The sequence below is a fragment of the Dipodomys ordii genome, unplaced genomic scaffold (assembly GCF_000151885.1).
Source record: "Dipodomys ordii isolate 6190 unplaced genomic scaffold, Dord_2.0 Scaffold170, whole genome shotgun sequence".
Taxonomy (NCBI): Eukaryota; Metazoa; Chordata; class Mammalia; order Rodentia; family Heteromyidae; genus Dipodomys; species Dipodomys ordii.
Genome location: NW_012267386.1, coordinates 1,214,320 through 1,241,973, shown reverse-complemented (window position 1 = coordinate 1,241,973; position 27,654 = coordinate 1,214,320). Strand labels below are relative to the sequence as shown.

General features: G+C 39.4%; 1 protein-coding gene across 1 annotated transcript in view; it reads right to left on the bottom strand.

Moving 5' to 3' along the window:
* Positions 1-27,654, bottom strand: part of Cpne8 (copine VIII) — a 293,419-nt gene that overhangs the window by 46,002 nt on the left and 219,763 nt on the right. Inside the window, exons 10-14 of the mRNA XM_013033475.1 lie at positions 26,612-26,716; positions 24,573-24,614; positions 16,570-16,645; positions 12,793-12,846; positions 9,753-9,814 (exon numbers count right to left, since the gene is read on the bottom strand). Of these exons, the coding sequence (XP_012888929.1) occupies positions 9,753-9,814; positions 12,793-12,846; positions 16,570-16,645; positions 24,573-24,614; positions 26,612-26,716 (339 nt within the window). The remainder of the gene's footprint in view (positions 1-9,752; positions 9,815-12,792; positions 12,847-16,569; positions 16,646-24,572; positions 24,615-26,611; positions 26,717-27,654) is intronic.

Below are 27,654 nucleotides of genomic sequence, written 5' to 3'. Positions count from 1 at the left end.
TAGGAAGTGTTACTTGAGCTGTCATTTTATAGTTTAGAAACAAACAAGTAAAAGCTGAGCTTCAAGAAAGCTAGAGAGCAGTTCCTTTTTCGTTATATATCCTTTATTCTTTATATGTACTATATATATATTTATCATCTTAAAATAAAATGTTATATAGTACATTATATACAATATAAAATATATTCTAATATAAATATGTTTATATACTATGTATATATACATAATATAGCATATATAGTTTTATTAATGGATGGTATATGTAGTCTTATTATTCTAATAGGTAATATTAATATTCTATGTACTATTAATATCTAATATGTATATGATATATACTATATGTACTGTATTACATACATCACACATACATTATATATGCTATATTACACATATACTATTACATAAAGTATATGTGGTATAGATTGAAATAAAGAATGTATTATTAGAATATAGAGAATAAAGAATATATTATATAAAGAATATATTTTAGAATAGAGTATATATATATATATATATATATATATATGAAGAGTTCTGCCTGCCAAATAACATAGCTTCATATTCATAGCTCAGAAGACTTATTTTTGTATGTATCTTCCTAATGCCTGTAAAATACATTCTTAGACAGCCTCCCTAGCTTGCGCTTCTCCTTTTCTGCAAGCTATGTATGCTAGGGGAAAATACCACCCACGGAGTTGGGGGGCCTCATGGCCCAAGAGGAGATGGGGGCACAGCCGCCCCAAGGCGTGGCTTGACCCTCCTGTACTCACAAGGCAGGAGCCCCGGAGCCTGCAACCTTTGGGTCACTCACTTCAGCCACTCATCTCCCAACCCCAGCCTACTGTCCTCTGCCCCATTTCATTAAGGGATAAACCTCCTTTCTATTTTTTTTTGTGGGGGGGAGGGCCTTAACTTTTCCTTTAAAAAAAAAAAAAGTACCTCGCCTGTAATCCCAGCTACTTAGGAAGCTGAGATCGGAGGATGGACACTCCAAGTCTGCAGGGACACTATGCAAGACAGGCAGTGGAGCTGTAATTTTGTATTGTTATTAATGTAGATATTTCATTTCTTTTGGCATGTTGCTTTTTCAGCCTTTTACTTTTACTGGCCTTGAGCAAAAGAAGCTCAGGCCAAAGAAGCTGGAACCTTCAGATCAAGCCCCAGGACTGCCACACAAGAAACCAAAAAAAAATAAAATTAGTTCAACTACTAAATGACAATACAGAGAAAGTTGCCTAACTCAAACTTTGCTGCCTTGTCGAAATCCTTACTTCCTTGACCTAGTATTGGGAAATTCGTCCCCCCCCAAAATAGTGAATTTGCTGGGTGCTTGCTGGCTCATACCTGTAATCCTAGGTACTCAAGAAGATGAGATATGAGGATCAAAGTTTGAAGCTACCCTGTTCAGGAAAGTCCTTGAGACTTTTTTGGGGTGGGGGAGTCCAGTCGTGGGGCCTGAACTCTGTCCCTCAGCTCTTCAGCTCAAGGCTAGCACTCTACCACTTGACCCACAGCGCCACTTCTGGCTGGTTTTTTTGGGGGGCTTATGTGGTGCTAATCGAACCTAGGGCCTCAAGCATGCAAGGCAAGCACTCTACCACTGAGCCACCTTCCCAGCCCCCCGTCCTTGAGACTTTTATCACCAATTAACCAGCCAAAAGCTGGAAGGTGGAGTTGTGGCTCAAGTGGTAGAATGCCAGTTGTGAGAGAAAAAGCTAAGGTACAGCACTTAGGCCTCAGTTTAAGACTTGGGTATGTGCACACATACACACACACACACACACACACACACACAGGGGGAACAAAAAAAAAAGAATACTAGAGACAGCAAAATATCTTCTTCTTAATGGAATTATTTCACAGAAATAGATGATTCAAATATTTTCCTGTAAGTTCCTGTTTTGCAAAGAAAAGTCCTATGTGTAAAGAATCAATGACTAATTGACCATTAGGAAAAAAGAATTTAAGTTGATTTTCCAGCATTATTCATAGTTTGGCAGAAATCTGTTACTGTTGTTGCATCATTGGGTCCACTTAACCCTCCTTTTGCTTGGCTGTGTCCACTCTAAAACATAAAGAAGACACTGCCCGATACAAAAAAAAACAAAACCCACATCATCAGTATTTGAGCTAAATTATTTCTTATAAGAAGTATCCATGTAGTGTTCTCTTTGACTGTGAAATGAATAGCTGTGAAAAAATCATCTGCCGAATAACCTAACCTGGCAATAAAATCACAACCCTAAAGCATAGAACTAGACCTCCAGGCCCAGTGCAGTGGTTCATGCCTGTCATACTAGGTACAGTGATTGAGAGGATAGAAAATCATAAAGCTGAGTGTGATGGTCCCAGTTATATCACACGAATGGTGAGAGATACCCAGCTTCCAGATACTGGTCCTGGAGGTAGGAGGGGAGCATGTAAACCTATTTAAAAAAATTAAATCTCCCCCAAAGGGAGATGTTATGGTTCAAGTTGTAGGGTGCCTGCCTCAAAATCCTGAGTTCCAATACCACTCAGATGTTGACATTTTTAGCATTTGAATATTTAATATAAAAACTCCAATTAAGAATTAGCCAAGGCAATATTTGCATATTTATATTTACTCTTTTGTGCTGGTAGTGGGGCTTAAACACAGGGCCTGGGCACGGTCCATTAGCTTTTGCACTCAAGGTTAGTAATCTACCACTTGAGCCATCGCTCCACTGACAGCTTTTTGGCGGTTACTTGGAGAGGAAAGTCAGACAGACTTTTCTGCTCAGGCTGGCTTTGAACCAAAATCCTATGATCTCAGCCTCCCAAGTAGCTGGGATTACAACAACCAGACACCAGTGTCTAGATTATGGCTTTTTTGTTGTTGTTGTTGTTGTTAGTCATGAGGCTTGAACTCAGGGCCTGGGTGCTGTCCCTGAGCTTTTTCGCTAAGGCTGGCACTCTACCATTCTGAGCCATAGCTCCACTTCTGGTTTTCTGGTGGCTATTTGGAGATAAGAGTCTCACAGCCATTCTTGCCTGGGCTGATTATGTACCACAATCCTCAGGTCTCAGCCTCCTGAGTAGCTAGGATTACAGGCATGAGCCATCAGCTTCGGTTTAGTTTATGGCTTTTAAAAAAATTATTAATTTAGGGGCTGGGAAGGTGGCTCAGTGGTAGAGCGCTTGCCTTGCATGCCTGAGGCCCTGGGTTCGATTCCTCAGCACCACATAAGCAAAAAAGAAAAAAGCCAGAAGTGGCGCTGTGGCTCAAGTGGTAGAGTGCCAGCCTTGAGCTGAAGAGCTGAGGGACAGCGTCCAGGCCCAGAGTTCAGGCCCCACGACCAAACCCCCCCCCCAAAAAATTATTAATTTAGATGTTTAATTTCTTTTGGCATTTTTCCAGAATATAATTTTCTGAGTCTTTTTAATATGTGTAAAAGTTAACTTGGTAAGTTTCAGTGTAGCAAAGTTTAGCTGAAATGTGAAATGTTTACTATGAATATATTTATAGAAGGCAAAATGGCTTTGTTTTTATTAGATTTCTCCCTATTTGGTGCTGTAGGGCTTAGCTTTCCACTAATTTGATGAATGTAAAGCACTTGGATGCCACAGAAGTACTCTTAAAAAATATCCTAGACATGTATATTCAGTCTTCAAAGAAGGAACTGGCTGAGGGAAAAAACTTTACAGTGCTGAAAATTCTAGCAAAATGTGTTCTCTGAGGCTGCATGCTCCCAGCTATGCCATAAATTGTGCAGAACTCAGCCATTATTGCCATTGCTTTAAGCATTTTTAAAGAAAAAAACCCTCGTGGGGCTTGTTGATAAAGCCACTTATTGGTATTCAACTTGCTTTCAAAATAAGCAGCCTCAAGAAACTCAAGTGAGATTTTAAAATGAGATTAGGAAATATAAGTCTCTCTCTTTCTCTCATTTACTCTCCTTCTCTTTTGTTTAGACTGTGTGTGTGTGTGTGTGTGCGCGTGTGTGTGTGCGCGCACACATGTGCACATGCCAGTACTGGAGCTTGAAATTGGGGCCTAGGGCTGGTCCCTTCCTTAGCTTTTTCACTCAAGGGTAGTGCTCTACCACATGAGCCACAACTCCACCCCTGGCTTTTTGGTGGTTAATTGGCGATCAGGTTGATTCAAACTATGATCCTCAGGTCTTAGCCTCCTGAGTAGCTAGGATTACAGGCGTGATTGACTAGCAAACAGCCTCTAAGTTTCCAGTGTATTCCATATTCTAACAAAAGCATAGACCCAGGTTTTAGGTTCATGTGATTCCAGTAGTTTCGCAAACACTTAGGGTAGAACAGAGACCTTTTGACTCATTTTTCCTCCATCTATCAGTCAGAGAGATGTACCAAGGTCACAGACACTTGTTTTCTAGTCATGTTGATGGAATGGAGTTTCATGAAGACATGATGCCCTGAATGATAGAAAATCAAATTTGAAACTGATGAATTTTGTCCATAAGTACTGACATTAAGAATTGTTCAGAATGTGCAAATATACATTTTGTAAGTTGAATATATTATTTTAAACATAATGAGTTCATTCAGCAAAGGATCCTAGGTTTTAGGTGAATTATAATTAGAAGTGACTTTGACATTATCATTATGAATGATAATAAAAATATTTAAAAAATCATTAGGGATTACTAAATAAACTTGTTTAGTAATTAATTGGATCTGTATTTTAGTGTCTAAAAATGTTTTTTAATAAATAAAAGAAACAAAATTACCCTAGAAATAAGTGTATATAGACATACTGAAAACACTGTAAAACCTGGATTAGGTCCTTTTTCTCTATGGTCTTAAAGAATGAGACCACAGAGGGAGAAATAAAATGGCAAAGATTTATTAAAGAAAAAGATAAGCAGAGTTCCTGCTAGCCACGAGGGGTACCACGGAAGGGCACCACCTAGGGTGCAGTGTGCAGATTAATAAGGTGATTATAGGAGAGAGCTACATGAATCTCAAGATCAATGAACAGTCTGTGGGCCACAGCAGTCCCCAGAGCCAATCAGAAGCACTCTGTGCAGCCATTAGTCCCTCTGATTGGATGCCCATTCCAGTACACACCTCTGGGGTCAAATCAGTCCATTGTTCACAGGGGGCCTCCCAGAGACAATGGGCCATGATGTAATACCCAGAGGTCCACCTTGATGGCAATGAGATGTCTAGGGGTCTGCACATGGGACTGCTCAGGGCCATGGTGAGGGGTAGAGAGCCCCTAAGGGAGGGAGTCTCGGCTCTGATTGGCTGGCCAGGCTCTCTATCTGTTCTCAATAGTGTAACTAAGAATAATGACCCCCAAATCAACAATAGAGGACAGGTTAACAGTTTTCATTATTCTACAGTAGTGTTCCTTTCAGATGTTAGTATCTATTGAAAAAATATTTTTTTCTCTACCTTATGTCATAAAATGATGTAGAACCATAGTTCAGAAAAAAAACAATAACAAAGCATAGACATTGCTTAACTAAAAAGGGGGAAATACTCTTTAAAAATTTTATTTGTTTTCAAGAATGTTTGCATACAAATTGGATTGGGGCTAATTCAGCTTTTTCACTCAAGGCTGGCAGTCTACTACTTGAGCCACATCTCCATTTCTGATTTTGGCTAATTTTTATAATACATTTATCTTATTTGCTCAGCTGAGTCCACAAATCAAATAAGCCCTTAAAGATAGGTGCATGTAGCTGATGCTTGTAATCCTAGCCCCTCAGGAGTTTGAGATCTGAGGTCTGAGGTTCAAAGCCAGCCCAGGCAGGAAAGACTCTTATTTCCAAATAACCAGCAAAATGCAGACATGTGTGGCTCCAGTGGTAGACTGCCAGCCTTGAGTGAAAAAGCTGAGGGACACCACTCAGGCCCTGAGTGCAAACCCCAGAACCAGCACACACAAAAAACTGTCCCACTGTCCAAAATAACCTTAATAAGAATGGCATTTCCCCATTTGTTAGGAAATGGAAAGGCTTGGAAAAAATTATACTAAGTGAAGTAAGCCAAGCCCAAAGAAACAAAGGTCCCATGGTTTCCCTTATTTGCAATATCTAGTATATGTATGAGTCAAGCAGGAAAGGTCAGATAATGTGATGTCAGGAAAATGAACCCTTATATAAGTATTTAAATGTTTTTTTCTTTCATGCATTTGTTTCTAACTCATTTATAAGATTATTTCTCCCCCACAGTATAACCCCTGCTTTCACTATATTTGATGTCAGTATAACTTGTGGAGGAGATGGGGAAAAACAAGTCGTTTAAGGATACAGGTGGACCCGATGCAACTAGGAGAAGTACAAGTTGTCATGTCAAAAACGAACTTTACAACTTTGGTGCGGGGGAGGGGTTGGGGGAGATTGGGAGGGATTGGGGGAGGCAGGGGGGAGGCTGGGAAGGGATGTGAAGGGTAAACAAAGGAGGAGGCTGCAATGCTTGATAAGAAATGAACTCATTATCTTGCCCATGTAATTGTAACCCCACTGTATAGTATGTTCGCAAAAAATAAAAATAAAAATTAAAAAAATAACCTTAATAACCCTCTATTTCACTCATTTATATGAATACTAATGATGAACGATAGGTAATGTTTAATTACAACATTTTTAAAAGATACTATCCACCCTTATTAAATAAGTTGTCATATACAAATAATGTAGTATACATTAGACAGGATTTTTTGTATTCCTTTCAGATACAGTAGCAAACCCAATTATGACAAGTTTAACTCTCTATTTTTCCATCTTCTATTAATAAAAAATATGCACATATGTTGGAGACTTGGCAAACACTTTTTCTACTTTGTATTTTTTCCTTCTAACTTTATCAAAACAACCACTGTGACTGCAACAGGCAGACTGCAAAACACCTCTTTGTGAGGTGTTTCCTTCACGCATATTGTTTTGGTTTCATTTACTTAGCAAAGAGTAAATAGCAGCAATTGCTTTATTTTTTAGGTAACTGTCTTTGCTCGCATTGTTTCTTTCATTTCTGTTTTCCTTCTTTTCTCTGGTGACATTGTATGGACGAGTAAGTATTGGGAAAAATTTGTCAATCATAATTAGGAAAAGGTTTACTGAGTTCTCTCCTCATCTCTTTCTGTCTCTGTCTGTCTGTCTCTCTTTCTTTCTCTCTCTGGAAATTCAGGGGTTGATGTTCAAGGATTTGCAGCTGGCCTTCTACCACTTAAGCCACACCTCCGGCTCAGCTTTTTGCTATTTTTTTCTTTTGGAGATGGAGTCTTGCAGACATTTTGGGCTATGCTGGCTTGGATTACAGGCATAAACTTGCCTTTTCTTGATTGCTATTCATCATGAGGTTATTAAGCAAGTCAAATTCACAATATCAAATTCAATCAAAATAAAAAATGCCTCTCACCATTTTCATAGAGTATAAATGTAAAATAAAAGCAAACACATAAGAAGTTGTGAATAGTTTACACTGTGAGATCATAATCCCCCCCCCAATTTCAAGAGATACTCAGGTTATAAAGACTAGGCTAAAAAATGAGTGGGGGGAGGGTTGGAAAGACTTCCATATTGTCCACGATAGAGGAATTTATGATATATGACCCACACAAGATCTGTTAGGACTTAGTGCAATTTCAAAAAAAAGTTGCAGTGACTACTTAAAAAAATATTCCAGGCTGGGAGCCAACAGAGTAACAAGATCACTATTTCCTATTCATTTCTATTTTATGAGTTCATGACAAAGAACACCCCTTTAATATTCTGAAGTTAGCATGTAAGCTTAAATCAAACCCACAAGCTACTCTTTTATTTCATGAATATTTTTTAGAGGCTAGGGGGAGACACAGGAGTGGAGGAGCAAAGAGTGAACAAAGGCAGCCGTGGTAACTTACTAGACTGTGCTGACAGTGAACTATACAGCTTCTGAGTGGGGACAGTAGGGAAAAACTTGCAGAGAGCAAGGGAAGAGGTGACATTGTCCAGAAAGAAATGTAACCCCCTCTATACATCACCGTTATAATAACAATTTTAAATTTTAAAAAGTTTTTTTAAAAAAATGCTTTAAAAATTGTATGTGTTAGCCAAGAGGCTGGTGGCTCACACTTGTAATCTTAGCTACTGTGGAGGCTGAGAGCTGAGGATTGTAGTTCAAAGCCAGCCTTGGCAGGAAACGTCAGTGAGATTCCTCTTTTTTTTTTTTGGCCAGTCCTGAGGCTTGAACTCTGGTCCTGGGCACTATCCCTGAGCTCCTTTTGCTTAAGGTTAGCACTCTAACACTTAAGCATAGCTCCATTTCCAGCTTTTTCTGTGATTAATTGGAAAGAAGCATCTCACAGACTTTCCCTGCTTGGGCTGGCTTCAAACTGGGATGTCATCCTCCTGAGTAGCTAGGATTACAGGCATGAGTCACTGGTACCCAGTTAGTCCATGAGACTCTTATCTCCAATAAATTACAAAAAAAGAAAAAGAAAAGCTGGAAGTACAGCTGTAGCTAAGTGGTAGGGCACCAGCCTTGACCAAAAAAGCTTAACAGAAGCTCCCAAATCCTGAGTTTAAAGCCCTAGGATCAACACATGTATATGTGTGTGTCTGTGTGTGTGTGTGTGTGTGTGTGCGTGTGTGTGCGTGTGCGTGTGTGTGTGTGTGAGAGAGAGAGAGAGAGAGAAAGAAAAGAGAGAGAAGGAAAAGAGAGAGATTGAGAGTGAGAGGCAAATGAAAATGTTCTCCTGGGTATAGTGATATCAGATTTTAATTTCAACACTGGGGAGGCAGATGAAGGAGGATCAAAAGTTTGAGGCTAGCTTGGCCTACACCGTGATATCCTGTACAGAGACTTTATGTCAAAAGATAATGTGTCAAATAAAGTGAAAAAATAAACAAAAACAAATGAGAAATAAAACTAAAAAAAGAAAAGGAAAGATTTTTCTCTTCATTGGAAAAAAAAATTCAGTATGTCCCCCAAATTAATAGCTAAGAGAAGTATTTTGTTGTTCTAGTTTTGGTGGCGATACTACAGCTTGAACTCAGGACCTGTGCGGTCCCTTAGCTTTTCTACTCTACCAGTTGAGCCACAGCCCTACTTTTGATTTTTTGGCAGTTAATTGGAGATAAGAATCTCCGGGGGGGGGGCTGGGAAGGTAGCTCAGTGGTAGAGCGCTTGCCTTGCATGCATGACGCCCTGGGTTTGATTCCTCAGCACCACATAAGCAAAAAGAAAAAAGCCGGAAATGGCACTGTGGCTCAAGTGGTAGAGTGCTAGCCTTGAGCTGAAGAGCTGAGGGACAGCACCCAGGCCCAGAGTTCAGGCCCCAAGACCAGACCCCCAACCAAAAAAAAAAAGAATCTCCAGGGGCTGGGAAGGTGGCTCAGTGGTAGAGTGCTTTGCTTTGCATGCATGACACCCTGGATTCGATTCCTCAGCACCACATAAGCAGAAAAAAGCCAGAAGTGGTGCTATGGCTCAAGTGGCAGAGTGCCAGCCTTGAGTTGAAGACCTCAGGGACAGCACCCAGGCCCAGAGTTCAAGCCTCACAACCGACAAAAAAAAAAAAAGAAAGAAAGAAAGAATCTCCAGGACTTTTCTGCCTGGGATGGCATCAAATTTGATCATCCCATTGCAGACTCCTGAGCAGCTAGGATTAGAAGAATGAGCCACTGGCACACAGAAATAAGGAAAGTTTTATGTTTATATTTGACTCAAAAGAGAGTAAGTCAGCCATGAAAATGCACAAAATTGATTCTCAATTGCTTGGGAATCTTCTAAACACATTGCAGGAAATGTCTAAACAGAGAATGACTTACCCTCCCTTAATGTAGTCAAGGAATGAAACTTCTGTTTCTACCAAAAAGGAGAGTAAAGTTACCTAGAAAAGAGAGAAGGAATAATCAATCAGTAATGGCTGTGAACCCAAAGGGACTTTTTCTTTCTTCCTTCTCTCTATTCTCTGTGTGTATGTCTGTTCTCATTCTCCTTCCCTCCTTCTCTATCCTCCTCTCCTTTTTTCCTTTCTTCCACCTTTCCTTTCTCCCTCCTACCTTTTCTCTTCCAATTCCTTCCTTCCTTCCTTCCTTCCTTCCTTCCTTCCTTCCATATGACATATCTAGATCAATGTCCCTTTTCCCTGTCCCACTCCCCCTTCTTCAATTAATTTCAACCTCTCCCACACAAATACACTCAGACTGTATTCATCTTTGTGCCTCAGTTTCCTCTGCCTTTCTTCCATCCCACAGGTTTCCAAACCAACAATCTGAATCCATTTTATTTTCCTGACTTTTTTTTTTTGATACCATTAGTGGGGCTTGAACTCAGGTACTAGACGCCATCGCTGAGCTTTGTTTGCTTAAAGTTAGTGCTCTGCCACTTGAGCCGCTACTCCACTTCCAATTTTGGTGGTTAATTGGAGATAGGAATCACACTGACTTTCCTGCCAGGGCTGGAAATCCTCATATCTCAGCCTCCTGAGTAGCTAGGATGACAGAAGTGAGCCACCAGCTCTCTTATTTTTCTCAAGTGTGTGTTCATTGCACCAAAGAGCTTCACTTTGGTATTTAGATTATACATATATTATGTTTTGCTCAGAACACTTAATCTTCTCTCTTGTCTCTTCTCTTATCACTACCCAAACTGCTTTCATTGAGGTTCTCTGTCCATCTTCATCCATGGTTGCTTTGTATTATGAAATTATTCACCCTTCATCTTTCCAAAAGGGACTTTTTCTAACTATTAAAGAGAAAATAAAATTCCCAGTGTTTTTGGAAGTCCCTGAAGACATTATTATTTATTAAAATATGCCAAAGACTGTTCACTGCTAGTTCACTGACAATTTAGGAAAATCTGCCCCTCCCTAAAAAAAATTAGTTAACTGTGTTCTGTAGCCAGTTTATTTCCTTTGAAAAACACATGAACACCATCTGCAAGGAGACCACGTTACTTCCCATTTTAGATAAAAGGAAAGATGAGAGGCTGGCAGAAAGCCGACATAGTCAGTCAGCTGAGCCGTGGGAGAAACAAAAAAGGTATTTTTGTCATGGTTCTAAAAGAAGGCCATCTTCCATGACTTCCATGATAAACAAAAAATACCTTCAACATGAAATGTGGAAAGCCCTTCCATTTTGCTTCTCACAAGGAGAATTAATCTTAGAAAAACAAAATTCAGTTCTAAAGATAGGTTGATCTTAGCCAAGTGCCAATGGCTCATGCCTGTAAACCTTGCTACTCAGAAAGCTGAGAGCTAGCCAATTAAGGTTCCCTGAGAGCAGCCCAGACAGAAAAGTCCATGAAAATCCATCTCCAAAATAAGAAGAAGCTGTGCTGGAGGCACAACGCAAGTGGTAGAACACCAGCCAAGCCAGCACTTTGAGCAAGCATGAGGCTTTCAGTTCAAACCCTAGTACCAACATAAAAATATATATATAGGATGATCTTGAATTTCCACACTTGGCAGGCTCTTTTATCATCGTCACCTTATGTGCCACATTTTACAGCAAATGTACAAAGTTGTATTTTGTTATTTGTGTGTGTGTGTGTGTGTGCATGCTCTTGCTTGGTGCTCTATCAACTTGAGCCATACCTCCAGTCTGCCATTTGTTTCATAAACTTTTCTGACCAGGCTGGGTTTCAACTGGAATCCTCCAGAACTCAGCTTCCTAAGTAGGTAAGATTATAGGTATGAGACACTGGTACCTGGTCAGAGTTGACAATACACTATAAAGGAGCACAGTCCATTTCTTGTATTTAAGTGAGGCCTAACAAAAGCATAGTCTTCTGTTTTTTTGTGTGTGTTTTAACTTTTTATTTTATTTCATCATTACTGGGGCTTGGACTCAAGGCCTGGGTTCTGTCCTCTCAAGGCTAATACGCTTGAGCCAGAGTTCCACTTCCACCTATTTGCTGGTGGAGATTGGAGATAATTGGAGATAAGAGTCTCATAGACTTTCCTGCCTGGGCTGGCTTTGAACTGTGATTTTCAGATCTTAGCCTCCTTAGTGTCTAAGATTAAAGGTCTAAGATACCCATATTTTGCAGTACAGTACTTCTAACTGGACTTAGCTGTCTCACATCTGCCTGATGAATGTGCATTGGCTTTCCGGAATGAACAATGCAAAACAAGACTTTAGCTTCCTTTGTGCTGAACTCCAGGAAATCAGGCTGGAAACCTGGCCACTGAACTTGCTCCCAAAAGGAATTCTCCATTGTGTTCGCTCCCTGGGAAGAATTACAGTTCCTAACAATCAAAGCTCAAGTGAAACAAAGCTCAGTGTGTAAGTTGCTTTTAGTCTTTGCTTTAAAAATATATTTATTTACTTATTTATTTTTGGTGCCAATATTAGGCCTTACACTCAGGAATTCATGATCTTGCTTATTAGGTTGTTTTTAAGCCAAAATTGGAGCTCTACCACATGAGCCACAACTCTATTTCTAGATTCTCTTGCTGGTTCTGGTGATTAAAAAAAAAATCTCTCCAATTTGTATGCTTGGGCTGCCTTTGAACTGAGATTCTCTGATCTCAGCCTCCTGATTAGCTAGGATTACAGGAGTGAGCCACCAGCACCCAGAAAAGTTGTATGTAATTTTTGTTCATTTATTTGAATCCTTAAAAAAGTAACATTTAGGGGCTGAGAAGGTGGCTCAGTGGTAGAGTGCTTGCCTTGCATGCATGAAGCCTTGGGTTGGATTCCTCAGCACCACATAAACAAAAAGAAAAAAGCTGGAAGTGGCGCTGTGGCTCAAGGGGTAGAGCGCCAGCCTTGAGCTGAAGAGCTGAGGGACAGCGCCCAGGACCAGAGTTCAGGCCCCATGACCGGACCCCCCCCCAAAAAAGTAACATTTAATTTCACTTACTGTTCCAGAATTAATATATTTTTTCTTTTTTCCTTTCTTTTTGGGATTCACTACCTGAAAGAGTAGACAATTAAAATGTTAGGATGTATACTGAAATTCAAAGTATGTTGTTAAACTTGTTGTGTTCACTTTGTATATACATACACATTTATGAGTTCCCCCAAGAAACTCTACAAAGTCATTTTCTCAGGCTTCACTGCCAAAATTACTAATGATGATCTTTAAAAAAGAACAAAAAAAAACCAAAACAGATATATCTTTTGCCAGGAGCTGGTACCTCATGCCTGTAATCCTGCTAACTACTCAGAAGGCTGAGACTTGAGGATTGTAGTTCAAAGCCAGCCTGGGGGGAAAAAGTCTGTGAGGTTCTTATCTCCAATTTACCACTAAAATCTGGAAGTAGAGCTATGGCTCAAGTGATAGAGCACTAGGCTCGAACAATAAAAAAAAAGGCTCATGGACAGTGCCCAGGATCCTAGTTCAAGTCCCAAGACTGTCCCAATACACAAACACACGCACACACACACACACACAGATGCATATGTACATATATAAATATATATAATCTGTAATAGTCCTCCAAGTTGTTTTTATTTATTTATTTTTCTACCTATTGCATCTTGTACACTTAGGAAAGATCTTTAATATCCTAAGTCCTTAAGAATACTGATTACTTTGTACAAAAATATGGTTTGCCAGGCACTGGAGGCTCACACTTGTAATCCTAACTACTCTGGAGGTTAAGATATGAGGATTGCAGTTTGAAGCCAGCCTGGGTAGAAAAGTCAATGAGACTCTTATCTCCAATTAACCCCCCCAAAAGCCAGAAGTGAAGCTGTGGCCCAAGTGGTAGAGCACTTTCCTTGAGCAAAAAAAAAAAGTCAAGGATAATACCCAGGCCCAGAGTTCAAGTTTCAGGATGGGCAGGAAAAAGGCCGAATAAGAGAAATTAAAATATATATATATAAACCTATGGTTTGCAGCTAGGCATGTTATAGTACACCCCTGTAATCCCAGCATTTGGGAAGCTGAGGTAGGAAGATCAAAAGATCAAGGCCAAGCCACACAATGGTGGCTCATGCCTGTAAAGCTAGATACTCAGGAAGCTGAAATCTGAGGATCAAAGTTTGAAGCTGTGCCAGGCCAGGCAGGAAACTGTGAGATTCTTATCTCTGATTAGCCACCAAAAAGCCTGAAGTGGTAGAGAGCTCAGGGATAGAGCCTAGGCCCTGAGTTCAATCACCAGTACTGGCACACACCACACACACACACACACACAAAAAAAAAAGAAGAAATACAAAATAAAATAAAATCCTCAAAATTGTCTGAAGAACATCTATCTGAGCAGTACAGAGCAAATCAGGAATGACACAAACTAAATCAAACTTTTAAAAATAAGTTAAAAATAAAAAAACACACACACAAACAAGTTTTTCCCAAAAAACAAAAATTGCCTTTGCATTCTGATAGGATTCTTGCTAGCAAAATAATCCAGCCTGTCATTCAATGGGTTGTTTAGAGAAGAATGTTTTTGTCCTGGATTTTTGGAATAAGTTTTCAGTAGGATTTTCATAAGCATTTTTTTCAAACAGTTCTTGTCAACGCCATTGACTACTGGGAAATCATAACTTATTAATGTCACAAGGAAATTATCTGAGATTCAGTGACTTTCTGATTAAGTTATATGAGGAATCTGCCCAACTAATCACATTAGACCAGACTCAATCAAAGAAGCACTCAATAAAAATGGTAAGTGAATTACACAACATAGACTGTCATAGCACTTGATCTTTATAAATATCACTAAAAACAGAATAGGAAAGCACTTTGGCAGAGTAATAACCCCAGAACACTCCACCATAAAGGCAACAAGAACATGATGGGGAAAAAAATCAAAATGAAAAATTTTCAAGAATCTAGAAGAACTCAAAGGCTTTCACCAGTTACCAACTGCATTAATTCAGGGGTGGGATGAAAAACAAAACAAAACACAAAACCCCAAAGTAATTGTAACAGAAACCAAGTCTGAATTTCAGTGTGTGGCATTTGGAGTTGCTGTATGCAGTGAACCAGACTCACATCACAGCACCTGTGTGGAACAGAAATCTAAAAGACCCAGTAGTGGACAGCCGGGGTATAGAATTGTTCAAAGGTGTCATGTTCAGAGAATTATCATTAGTCATCTTGTCTGAAAGGTCACTTCAAAGCCCCACTAATGGGGCTGGACTTGATTTGAAATGATTCAAAGCTTGCTCAATGAGGAAATCTCACCTCCAGGCATGTATTAGAAACAAGGCAGTGGAATTACTGAACAGCTTCTCTGCCAGAATACAAGTGGATACAAGTTTGGTAAGTAAAGGGCTTATGCAGAATCAGAGGGAGATCTGGGTGTGAAATGTATTTAGAGTGGTGTGTGTGTGTGTGTGAGTGATCTGGGTATGAAATGTATTTAGAGTGGTGTGTGTGTGTGTGTGAGATCTGGGTGTGAAATGTATTTAGAGTGGTGTGTGTGTGTGTGTGACAGTTACTGGGGCTTGAACTCAGAGCCTACGCGAGCCTACGCACTTGTCCCTTAGTGTTGTAGCTCAAGGATGGCACTCTACCACTTAAGCCACAGCTCCACTTCTGGCTTTTAGATGGTTAATTGGTGAGGAGAGTCTCATAGCTTTTTTGCCCCACCTGACTTCAAACCTCAGTCCTCAAAACTTAGCCTCTTGAGTAGATTACATGTCTGAACTACCAGTGCTCAGCCAATAAGTATAGTTTGGAGAACAAACTAAAACTACACTAAACATGTCTTATATTGTTATCTCTCCCAAACCGAATTTAAATTTACATAACCAGAAGGGACACAGAACTTAATTTACAGCAACTTAAGATTTAAATATTGACAGAGAATATTAATAAACATTCTAATAAAAATAAATGAATGAATGAATGAGGTCTGAGCGGGATAAAAACAGTCCAACCAAGTAAGAATGTTGTAGAGGAGATTCCTCCACTCTCACAATAGGCCAACTTGAGTGTCACTTACAGCAAAGAGTTAAAATCATTGATAAAATACTGAAATGTGCCAGCTAGAGGCCTGGACCTCACACCTGTAGTCCTAGTTACTCGGGAGACATAGGGCACCAAGATGGGAAGACAGCCTGAGTAAAATAGTCCTGGAGACTCTATCTCCAATTAATCATCAAGATGCTGTGCTAGAAGCATGGTAGAGCTCCAAGGCCCTGAGTTCAAACCCTAGTAGTGGGATGAAAAAAAAACACAACTTTTTGAGATGTTCTTATTTGCCATCACCCCACCCTACATTAAGTAAAACAATGACAACAAAAAACAGAGAATGTACAGACATGAAAACTCAAGGATTAACAATGTTAAAACATCTCCTATGCTAACCACTGATGGGGTGGTTCACTGGCAAGAGATTGGAAACAGAAATGACTCCAGTATGTTTGCTTTAAATATAGGTGCATCTTAACCCTGCATTCCTTCAGACTAAAAACAATATCCCAAACTATACAGACCATGATAGTGGAAAGGAAATAAAATTTAATCTAGGGAACAAGTTAGTTCAATAAATTCTCTCTCTCTCTCTCTCTCTCTCTCTCACACACACACACACACACACACACACACACACACACACACACACACACACCACGCGGGCGCGCACAAAGTTGACCTTTTTCAATTATCCTTTGCAGATCCCATGCCTTTAAAATGCAAATATACATAGATCAAAAGGAAACAGTACTAAAGTAAGTTGTAACTTACCTCATATACATTGAATTGTGACTGGCCTCTAGAAAGTTCCCTATAGCTTGTTGTAAACTCCCCAATGAAATCATGACTAAAATTAAAAGAAAAAATATATAACATTAACCTTCGTAAGTTTGCAATTATATTTTAAATCATCTTAGCAGGGTAGTCCAATCATTAGAAGAAACACCTGCTTATCTTTCTTTAGAAAGGTAACTTAATTTATAAAACATTTTAAGAGTCTGATAGATAATTTTATTCTTCTTAACCTAGTATTATCCAACAGCAGCCAATCTGCTTTGTTAACATTCAAATACTTAAATTATTCCATCAAATTTTAATATTTCAAACATGTACATGACTTTAATGACCCTGATCTCCAAACATGCATGAAGTTTAATGCACCCTACTGAGAAATTAATTCTAAATGGTAGATTTTGTGAAATAAAACTTAGGAGGAAGTAGACAATAGATTATAAGAGCTAAGGCAGTACATAAACACAATATTGAAATACATGGCATCTATAAATGAAGGTGGGAAAGGAAAGCTCACTGCCAACTATTGAATAAGAGGGAACAGTGAGGAGAGGGAAAGTTAGAGTAAGAGAGGAAAGGATCAATCTGATTAAAATGCTGTATTTGCATAGGTATAAACCTTTTGAATAATTAGCATACACTCAATACTAATGAATGAAAGACACAAGGAGAGGAGAAGGCAAACTTTGAACAAGGGTGAATGTATAAACCACAAAAATACTTTTATAATGCTGGGGCAGGTGGTTCATGCCTATAATCCTAAATACCCAGGAGGCTGAGATCTGAGGATCACATCAAAGCCAGCCCAGACAGGAAAGTCTGTGAGACTCTTATCTCCAATTCACCACCAAAAGAGACTAAAGTAGAGCAAGTGTTCAAGTGGTAGAGAGCTAGCCTTAAGCCAAAAACTCAGGGACAGCACTTAGGCCATGAGTTCAAGCCCCAGGACCAGTTACAAAGAAAAAAAATCTCTATCAAACTTTATACTTACTATATAAAAGTACAAAATTTACTTTATATACATGTGTGACAATGGAACAATGAGCCATCTTGAGATTGGTTTGGGAAGTAGCGAGAATGAGAGAGAGCACTAACAGGGTGGGTGTAACCTAAATACATTGCATGCATACATGGACATGTCAAAACAGAGGTCCTTCCCTTGTATGAATAATGATGCTAAAATGCAGAGGTGGCTCACACCTGTTATCTAGCTACTCAAGAGGCTGAGATCTGAGGATCAGGGTTCAAGGCCAGCCTGGGCAGGAAAGTCCTTGAGACTTGTCAATTAACCAGTAAAATGCTGAGAAGGGAGTTGTGGCTCAAGTGCTAGCCTTGAGCAAAAAAGCTCAGGGACAGCACCGAGGTCCCAAGTTTAAGTCCCAGGACTGGCACCATTAAAAATATAAGATGGGGGGAAATTTTAAAAAAATAAATATAAGGGATGTCACAGCAGTTGCGGATATCATAGAACTTAAGGGTGACTCATTTGTTATTCAAATTCAAGCTGTTCATCATCATGGAACAAATATTCCTGTAAATCTTCATCCTGGTACAATCTCCTAAAGGGACTGGTGACAGTGACAAACAGTAATCATGCTGTTTTACCAATCAAAATACAATATTCTAAAGATTAAATGTGGATGGAAAGCAATTAGGTAATATTAATTTAGTAGCATTTTTGCACTAAGAAATTAAAAAGGAAATCATTTGAACTTCAGCTCATTTAGATACCCAGCCCTGCCCCCCTCCCCAGATCTTTTGTGTCTAAAAGATCCTTGGTATGTGCCCAGTGGCTCACTCTTTTAATCCAAGATATCCAGTAGGCAAAGATCTGAAGATCATGATTCAAAGCCAGCCAGGAAAGTCCAGGAGACTCTGATCTCCAAAAACCTACTCCAAAAAAGCCAGAAGTGGAGCTGTGGCTCAAGTGGTACAGTGCTAGCCTTGAGCAAAAGAAGCTCAGGGAGTTCAAGTCCAAGGACTGGCATAATTTAAAAAAAAAAAAAAAGATGTGCCAGTGGTTCATGCCCATAATCTTTTCTACTCAGGAAGCTGCAATTTGAGGATTATGGTTCAAAGCCAGCCTAGGCAAGAAAATCTATGAGACTCTTATCTCCAATTAACCCAATTAACCAGCAAAAAGCCAGAAGTAAACCTGTGGCTCAAGTGGTAAGAGTATCAACCTTAAATGAAATAACCAAGTGAAACTGGGAGGCCCTAAACTCAAACCCAGTACTGGTACACTTGTGCATGCATGCATACACACGTACATGACATGAGTGCACACATGCACGTACACCCACACACACACACACATGCACACATGTATAAAATGTTATTCAGGGAGCTCCCTCAGTCCTTATCCACCAACAGAGACATATTCCGTTCATCTAGATCAAATGTTTTCAAAGAAATAAATGAAACCAGCCCTCAAACATATATTTACAAAAGCTGCATTTTCCTTGATAGTAACCATATGCTCTCTGTCATAGCTTTTTTGTGTTTTTTTTTTCTTTTGTGCTGATACTGGGGCTTGAACTCAGAACCTGGGGACTGTCCTTTAACTCTTTTGCTCAAAGCTGCTGCTCTACCACTCGAGCCACATCTTTAATCCAATCCTTAACTCTAAAACTCTTCCTTAGGCCTACAAGTTTAATTCATTTAATTCTCCTTGAGCGGTCACATAGAATTGTTGTAAATAGATCCTTTATATAGAATCTACCTCAATTTACAGCTCTCATTTATATTCCAAGTAAACACCTCCACCCTCCACTAAGCTACATAACCTTTCTACTCAACAAGATGCATGGGGGGGAGGGAGGGAACGATTGACTGAGAGAGAGGGGAAACAATCACAAGCCTCCTTGAACTGCATGTCTATCCCTAAACCAATCACACCTGGAGCATGCCCTGAGGGGGCGGAGACAAGGGCCCTATATATAGCGGGACCCTGGGGGCAGAGGGGAGATCCCTGCATAGGATTGCTTTTTGCTTTCAAATAAACCCTCTCTGTCTGCTTTAAACACTTGTCTGCCCTTTTAATTCTTCAATCAGTGGAGAACATAAGCATCCTAGATGGCATCATATGTAAAACATATAATGTATTTCAAATATTCTGCTTATGAAAGAGGAAAATATCTCATTAATAATTGTGTTATTAGTCATGTTGAGAAAGCAATGCTGCAGATATATCAATTTCAGTAAGGAGTATTATTAAAGTTAGTTTCATCTGATTGTATTTACTTTTTAATGTAGCCACCTGAGAGGTGACTCACGCTATAATTACTATTTGGTGGTGTTGTATAAAATGCTCTGAATTTTTCACTTAGCATTTTATGATAAATGCTAAAGCATTCCCAGAGAGAGAGAGAGTAAAAGAGGTACAGTATTTCTTCTGATGGCAGTTCCACAATTAATTTTGAACATTTACATTTTTATATTATAAAAAAAACCGAGTTGAGCATTTTTAGCATAAGCCTTCTTTTTCAGGCTTCCAAGAAGAATCAAAGAATAATTTATTATTACTATTATTATTATTATTAGTTTGTGCTAGTCCTGGGGCTTGGACTCCGGGACCTGAGTGCTGTCATTTAACTTTTGCTCAAGGCTACTTGAATCACAGCTCTACTTCCAGTTTTTGTTTTTTTCTGGTTAATTGGAGATAAAAAGTCTCAGGGACTCTCCTACCTGGTCTGGCTTTGAACCATGATCTTCATATCTCAGTCTCCTGAGTATCTAAAATTATAGGAGCGTGCTACTGACACTCAATTCAGAGACTAGGCCTTTAAAACTGAAATTAGTAGATACAAGTTACAGGAATATTTCTAAATGTATTAACACAGGTAATCAAACTTGCTTCCTGTTAATATCCTTCTAAAACATAAAAATATCTACTTAAGTTCCCTGAGCAACATGGAAAAATATAGAGTATCTGCTAGTTTGGTTTAAAAAGATATTTGATTCAATGCTATTTATTACACATAAAGCTTTGTTTTATAAATTCTTTTTATTACTATAAATTGGATTTTCCCCATATTTATCATTAATGGTCCCCATACTTACAATTAGTGGTTATTTTCTTTTTGGTCAATTAGTCTTTTCCTTCTTGTAATTGTGTATGGGAATTTTCTTATTACATGAGGCTCTTTACAAGCAAACAAATCTTATTTTAATACATACATTGGGATTTATTTCCCAATGACCGTTTTTTCACTTAGGGTTGATACTCTACCACTTGAGCCACAGCTCCATGTATTTTTTCTGGTTAGTGGGAGAAAGGAGTCTTATAGACTTGACTGCCCAGGATAGCTTTGAACCTCAATCAGCAATTTCAGCCTCCTAAGTAGCTAGGTTTGCAGGTGTGAGTCCCCAGTACCTGGCAAAGCATTTTATTGAATATCCAGGACACTCAGAGTTAGCTTCAAACAAAGAGGAGGCTAATTTTAGCCCTCTTAATAAAAATGAAATAAATATTAAAACTGACAAATAACTGAATCTCTCTAATGAGAATTAAATTACAAATGAATTCTTAAGCACTGGACTAAGAATCATGTGGATACTTGGACATCAAGAGGTGTAACTTGATAAAAACATCAAAATACATTTGCAAATAATAGCTTCAGTGGTTAGAAAAAAGGAAACGATATGAGGTGTACAGCACTGCCCGAGTAAGTGAAGGCTGCTCCTACTTACCATATTAAATGCACTATTTAAAATGACTGTGTTTTGTAAAACACAGAGTGGTAACAATGACAGTTTCACACTCATGCAACAGCTTTTCCAAACTGGAGTCTGATGACCGGCAGTTTGTTGGCTCAGGCCATTGACAATCAGGCCACATTATAGCCACAAGGACTTGATGCACAGCTGTGCAATTACTGCTCCCGGAATTTGAAATCATGCCACCAATTCTGTCCAAGCAACTTCCAGCCATTGAAGCTCTTCACACACAGCACAGGCTCCAAAGGCACACAAGTCAGCTTCCTGGCCATTGTGAAAATGAGGCTTCAATATTCTTCTTCCACAGCCCTTAAACACATGGCAAAAATTCTGGAAAAGCTTTGGGTCAAGTGGTTTAACTTGTTCAAAATGAAGCCTGTTTAAAATGATGATTCATGTCAAGGTCAAGTGCCATTTCCATGGCCCCAGGCCACAGGATGGTATGGAAACAAAGTGATGACGGTATTGTCTTCCATTCTAGATTAGCTTTAATTACCAAATTTAATGTCAACTGGGCTCTTGGCCCACAGTATTCCAGTACTTTTGTACACTTCCTAGATTCCCAAGGGCTTCCTCAGAATATTAATTTGAAGTTCACAAATTGTCAACTTGAGATTTTTAACTTGAATTTTCAAGTTGGAAACATCTGTCAAAAATCTACAAGATCACACGACTACCTGAGTTTCTCCAACTGTAGCTGCCATTATGCCATAGATCCAAGGAACCCAGCCAGCAAGAACAAAAGGTGACAGTAAGCAAGAACACTGGTCAGCACTTTTCTTTTTTTAAGCCAGGTGATGTGGTTCAGGCCTGTCATCCTAGCTACTCAGAAGGCTGAGATCTAAGGATTGCAATTTGAAGCCAACCCTGCCAAGAAAATCCATGAGACTTTTATTTCCAATTAACCACCAAAAAGTCAGAAGTAGAGCTGTGGCTCAAATGACCGGGTATCAGCCTTGAGTGAAAAAGTTTTTTAAGCCCAAGCCTTGAGTTCAAGCCCCAGTACACGCAGCAAGTACACACACATGTGCGCACGCACACACACACACACACACACACACACATTGACCAATTACATAAAGTATGTATTATTAAATAATCGTATCACATTAGATAATAACTAATTAAGTTTAATTTTTCCCATTCTCAATTAGCTCTGAATGCCAAATTCAAATAATTAATAGTGATGGTCTATTAAATAATTATCTCAAACAAAACCACACATTAGATGTGACATACACTTACAATGTTTCCTTGGACCTGCCTACTTTAATTTTTTAACTTACATAGCCCCTTCGGATTGGAATCAGCGACTATTTTATTGGCTTCCTACAGTTAAACTGCTATCCAAAGGCACAAGGCCAGGTTTCCCCAGAATGTGCACATAGTGGTGGCTGTAAACGTTTGTTAAATGCAGACAAAAACATCGCAGCTGATGTAGAATTCTTTACAACACAATATATGGTTGTAATCCAAGCCAACTACCTGGTTATGGACACCAGAGACATGGTGAGGTTGAGCTGCACTGCACCTTAAGCATTAACATTCATGGCAGAGTTCCCAGTGCAGCAATACAGTACTCCATGTTAATACGGTGTCTGCTGTGACTACAGATTTCACACACGGGACAAAAGTGCAAGATTTCTCCTTAATAATTTTTATATGGACTCCGTATTAAAATGGTCCCATTCTATATGCACAGGATTACAGACAATACATTATTATCTGAGTTTCAGTTTTCTTTCCTTTTGTTTTTGTGCTCCTAATGGGTCTTGAACTCACTGTTGTTTGGTTTTTTTTTCATTCAAGACTAGTGCTTTACCACTTAACCACACCTTTACTTCTGGCTTTGTGTAACTTAATCATGGATTTTCCTGATCCTCAGATCTCAGCCTCCTGAGTATCTGGGATTACCAGCTACCCTGGTGTATTTTTATACCTTGATGATGTTGATAAAAAAAACATGGAATTATCATTTTATTTCATCCAACAATGCTAGTCTATACTGTTGAAATAATTTTTTTAAATCCACTAAGGAAAAAAATCTTTTCTAGTAGGTATCAACACATCTAGATCTAAAGATCTTTTCTAGCAGGTATCAACACTTCTAGATCTAAAGATAGAACCTAAAATGATCAACATATCGAATTTCAGTCAGTCACAGAGAGATGGCAGGAGGAATATAATGAATAAGAAATCGAATATTGCTCATGACACTGAGCCATGAAAATGTAACAGTTGTTTGATCTTCCTTACTCTGATTTGAGGAAAGGCTATTTACCTTGGGAAATTCTATCTGATAAACAAAATTCCACGTGAAAGTTTATTAATCATGTTCTTATATGCCATATATCCACAGACTAGACATCACCTTTATAACAATTTGTATAACAATTTCCATTCCCTAGATGCCATTCTAGAGTTTTCTCTTGCTGTTTGTTGGTCAGGTGTCTTTCTCTTTTGCTCTCTTTATGTGTGACTGTCAGTATGGTGCTCAATTTGTATAACAATTTCCATTCCCTGGATGCCATTCTAGAGTTTTCTCTTGCTGTTTGTTGTTCAGGTGTCTTTCTCTTTTGCTCTCTTTATGTGTGACTGGCAGTATGGTGCTTAGCTATGTTCCCTTGAAAGGCCCAAGTTATAAAGATCACAGGAAACTTCAGAGAGATAAAGAGATAGAGAAATCTGAGACTCATTTGTCTATAGCACAGAGGAAGTTAAACAGTGAGAAAGAGCAGATGAAAATGCCTACTAAGTCTCAGTAAAGGAAGAAAACCTCTCATCACTGAGTGAAGAAAATATATTCACTAAAAATCTTAGTAAAGTTCTGGTTAACATTTGAAATTCCAGACAAATATACAAACTAATAAAAATGGTGGTCATGTCACTATGCTGGTGACTTCCTCCTCTTCCTCCTCCTCCTCCTTTTTGTTCTTCTTCTTCCTCCTCCTCCTCTTCTTCCTTCTTTTTGCCTTCTTCCTCCTCTTTGTGTTCTTTTCTTTTTCCTTTCTTCTTCCTCTTCTGCCTTCTTTCTTCTTCCTCCTCTTCCTCCCCATCCTCCTCCTTCTACTTCCTCTACCTCCTTACTTCTTCTTCTTTGTCTTTTCTTCTTCCTTTCTTCTTCTTCCTCTTCTCCCTTTCTTCTTCCTCTCCTCCCCCTCCCTCTTCTCCTTCTTCCTCTCCTCCCCCTCTCCCCTTTCCTCCTCCTCTTCCTCCTCCTCCTCATCATTATTAGACAAGAATGGAAGAAGAGAATGTCTTACCTCCCATCTCGGTCCCAGTCATACACCTCTATTTTGATTGTTCTGTCCATGGGGGAAAAATAATCACATTAATGTCACTTATTAAAAAAAATCACCACAATATGATCATTATTTTAAGATAAGCAGTAGTCTTAGCTAAAAGAATATATGCTTGAAGGTTTGGCAAAGTAATTGAAATTGACTTAGCTCACAACAGTCATAATCGTAGTTCACATTATATCTTAAAATCAGTGTCTAGAGCCCATAAGGAGTCTTAACATGGAGGAGAGAATATAGGAGTGGGTACAGTTCTCCAGTGGGACACAGAGAAGGATTCTGGGGATCAGAGCTCCTCAGGAGGAGGAAGAGAAGTTGGGGGTGCAGCTATGAGTGGTCGGCATCCCCTTCACCATTATTGAGGATCTCTGACTTGGAGCTGAGTTTCTGAACTTCACGAATCATAACCACAGGGACAACTGAACAAAGCATGGGTTTTGGGACCTTGTTCTTGGAGAGTGTGCTTTAGTAAGTCATGCAAGATGCCTGGGAATCTGAATTTCCTCAAGGCTATCAGGTGATACTGTTAATCAGAAAACATGCTAAGAACTACTTTCTAGTGGGTACCAATGGCTCAAACCTGTAATCCAAGCTACTCAGGAGGCTGAGATCTAAGGATCCTGGCTAGTAGCCAACCCCACGCAGACACATTCCAAGACTCTTGTCTCCAATAAACCAGTAAAAAACCAAAAGTGGTGGTGTGGTTCAAGAGGTAGAATGCCAGCCTTGAGGGAAAAAGCTGAGCAAGAATTCAAGGCCTTGAGTTCAAACCTCAGTATGAGCACCACACATGCAAAAAGGACCACTTTCTTAGAATTGGGCTATAATGGTTCTTCTTGGGGTGCTGTTATGATAGTGTGTGTCTGTAATCACAGCATCAGGAGGCTGAGATGGGAGATTTAGGGTTTTAGAACAGGAAATGGAGCTGTGGCTCAAGTGGAAGAGCACTAGCCTCGAGCAAAAAAGCTCAAGGACATCACCTAGGTCCTCAGTTCAAGCCCCACGACTGGCACTAAAGTAAAAAATAAAATAAAACAAAGTAAAAAAGAATTGCAGGCCAACCTGAGCTACAGGGTCAGATCTTATCTCAGCAAAAACAAAATAAAAATGAATAAATGAATCTGAAGTGACAGAGGCATTGGTATTTTCTTTTTAGTTAAGTGCTTTTATTAGTTTTTGAGGAGGGTTTTATATTATTAGCCTCCAATAAGTTTTCCTAAGGGGGAGGGTACACTTGGGTATTAAGAAAGCCGGAAGTGTGTTGTGTGACCACCTCACTCAACTGTTTGTTAAAACAGTGCTACATCCAAGGACGGTAAAGAATCATCAGGCTTCAGAAACCATTTGGGAGAATATGCCAGAAAGCCTTGAGGCTGTGAGAATTCCAGAATGATCTCTGAACAAATAAATTCAAATGGGAATTAACATTCAACTAATGGAAGGCACCAGTTCACTTGTAGGAAAAAACCAGTTCATTTGCCATTTTGGCAAACTGTAATTATTCCAAATCATCTCTAGTTCCTGGTTCATCATGGATAAAAAGCATGTTATTTGAAAAATTGTGGAATGAATATAGCTTTTGTAAGCACACATTTACTTAGCTGAGGGAGTCACTGGTTCATCCCTGTCATCCTAGCTAGAAGGCTGAGATCCAGAGGATTTCAGGTTGAAGTTGGTTTGGGCAGAAAGGTCCATAAGACTCCATTTCCAAAATAAACAGCAAAAAGCTTGGCTGAAGGCATGACTCAAATGGTAGGGCAACCAGCAAAAGCAAGCTGTACAAATGGGAGATTTGGAGTTCAAACCCAAGGGAAGGGAAAGGAAAAAGAAAAAGAGGAAAGAGAGGTGAAGGGAAAGGAGGGAAGAGGAAAGGAAGGTAGAGGAGAGGAGGGAAAATGAGAAAAAGGAAGGAAAGGGAAGGGAAGGGAAGGGGAGGTCTTTCTAGCGTAGATTATTAGATCTACACTAAACAAAATCATCAGCAATGCTCTCTAGGATTTTACCTGTCATAATCCCCATTACACAATGCTCTGACGGAGATCTTGAACGCTTGCCATACAGGATTTAGAGTGTTTTTGACAACTTCTGTTTTATGACAAATTGTAAAGCTGTTAAAAAAAAGTTTCCCATTAATTCCATGATTTTATTATAGTATCTTATCTGAAAAATCATTCATCTTGGGCTGGGAAGGTGGCTCAGTGGTAGAGTGCTTGCCTCACATGCATGAGGTCTTAGATTCGATTCCTCAGCACCATATAAACAGAAAAAAGCTGGATGTGGTGCTATGGCTCAAGTGGTAGAGTGCTAGCCTTGAGCTAAAGAGCTGAGGGACAGCACCCAGGCCCAGAGTTCAGCCCCTACAACCAACAAAAAAAAAAAGAAAGAAATCATTCATCTCTGAGTGTTCACTGAATGCTCATGCCCATAATTCTAGCTACTCAGATGGTTGAGATCTGAGAATCAAGGTTCAAAGCCAGCCTGGGCAGGTATATACTGGTACTGGGGCTTGAACCCAGATAGTTTTTTCATTCAGGCTGGTGCTCTACTACTTGAGCCATACCTCCACTTCCAGCTTTTTAGGAGTCTCATGGACTTTACTGTCTATGCTAGCTTTGAACATTTATTATCAGATCTCAGCCTCCTGAGTACCTAGGATTACAAGTCACTGGCACCCAACCATAAGCCATACATTTTTACACATGACTTAGCCATACATTTTTACTACATAAACTTCTCACAAATGTGGGCAGGATAAAATGGAGCAAAATAAACGTCTGATCATTCAAGAAAGCATTTAAAACCAGGTTCCCATGGCTCATCTTTATAATGCTAGCTACTCAGGAGGCTGAGATATGAGGATCATGTTTTGAAGCCAACCCAGCCAGGAAAGTCCAAGAGACTTCTCACCTCTAATAAACTACTCAGAAAAAGCAAAAGCTATGGCTTGGGAATAGAGAGAGGGCTTAGCCTTGAGCAAAATGAAGTTCAGCGAAATCATCCATGTCCTGAGTTCAAGCCCCCAGGACTGGCACAAAAAAAAAAGTAA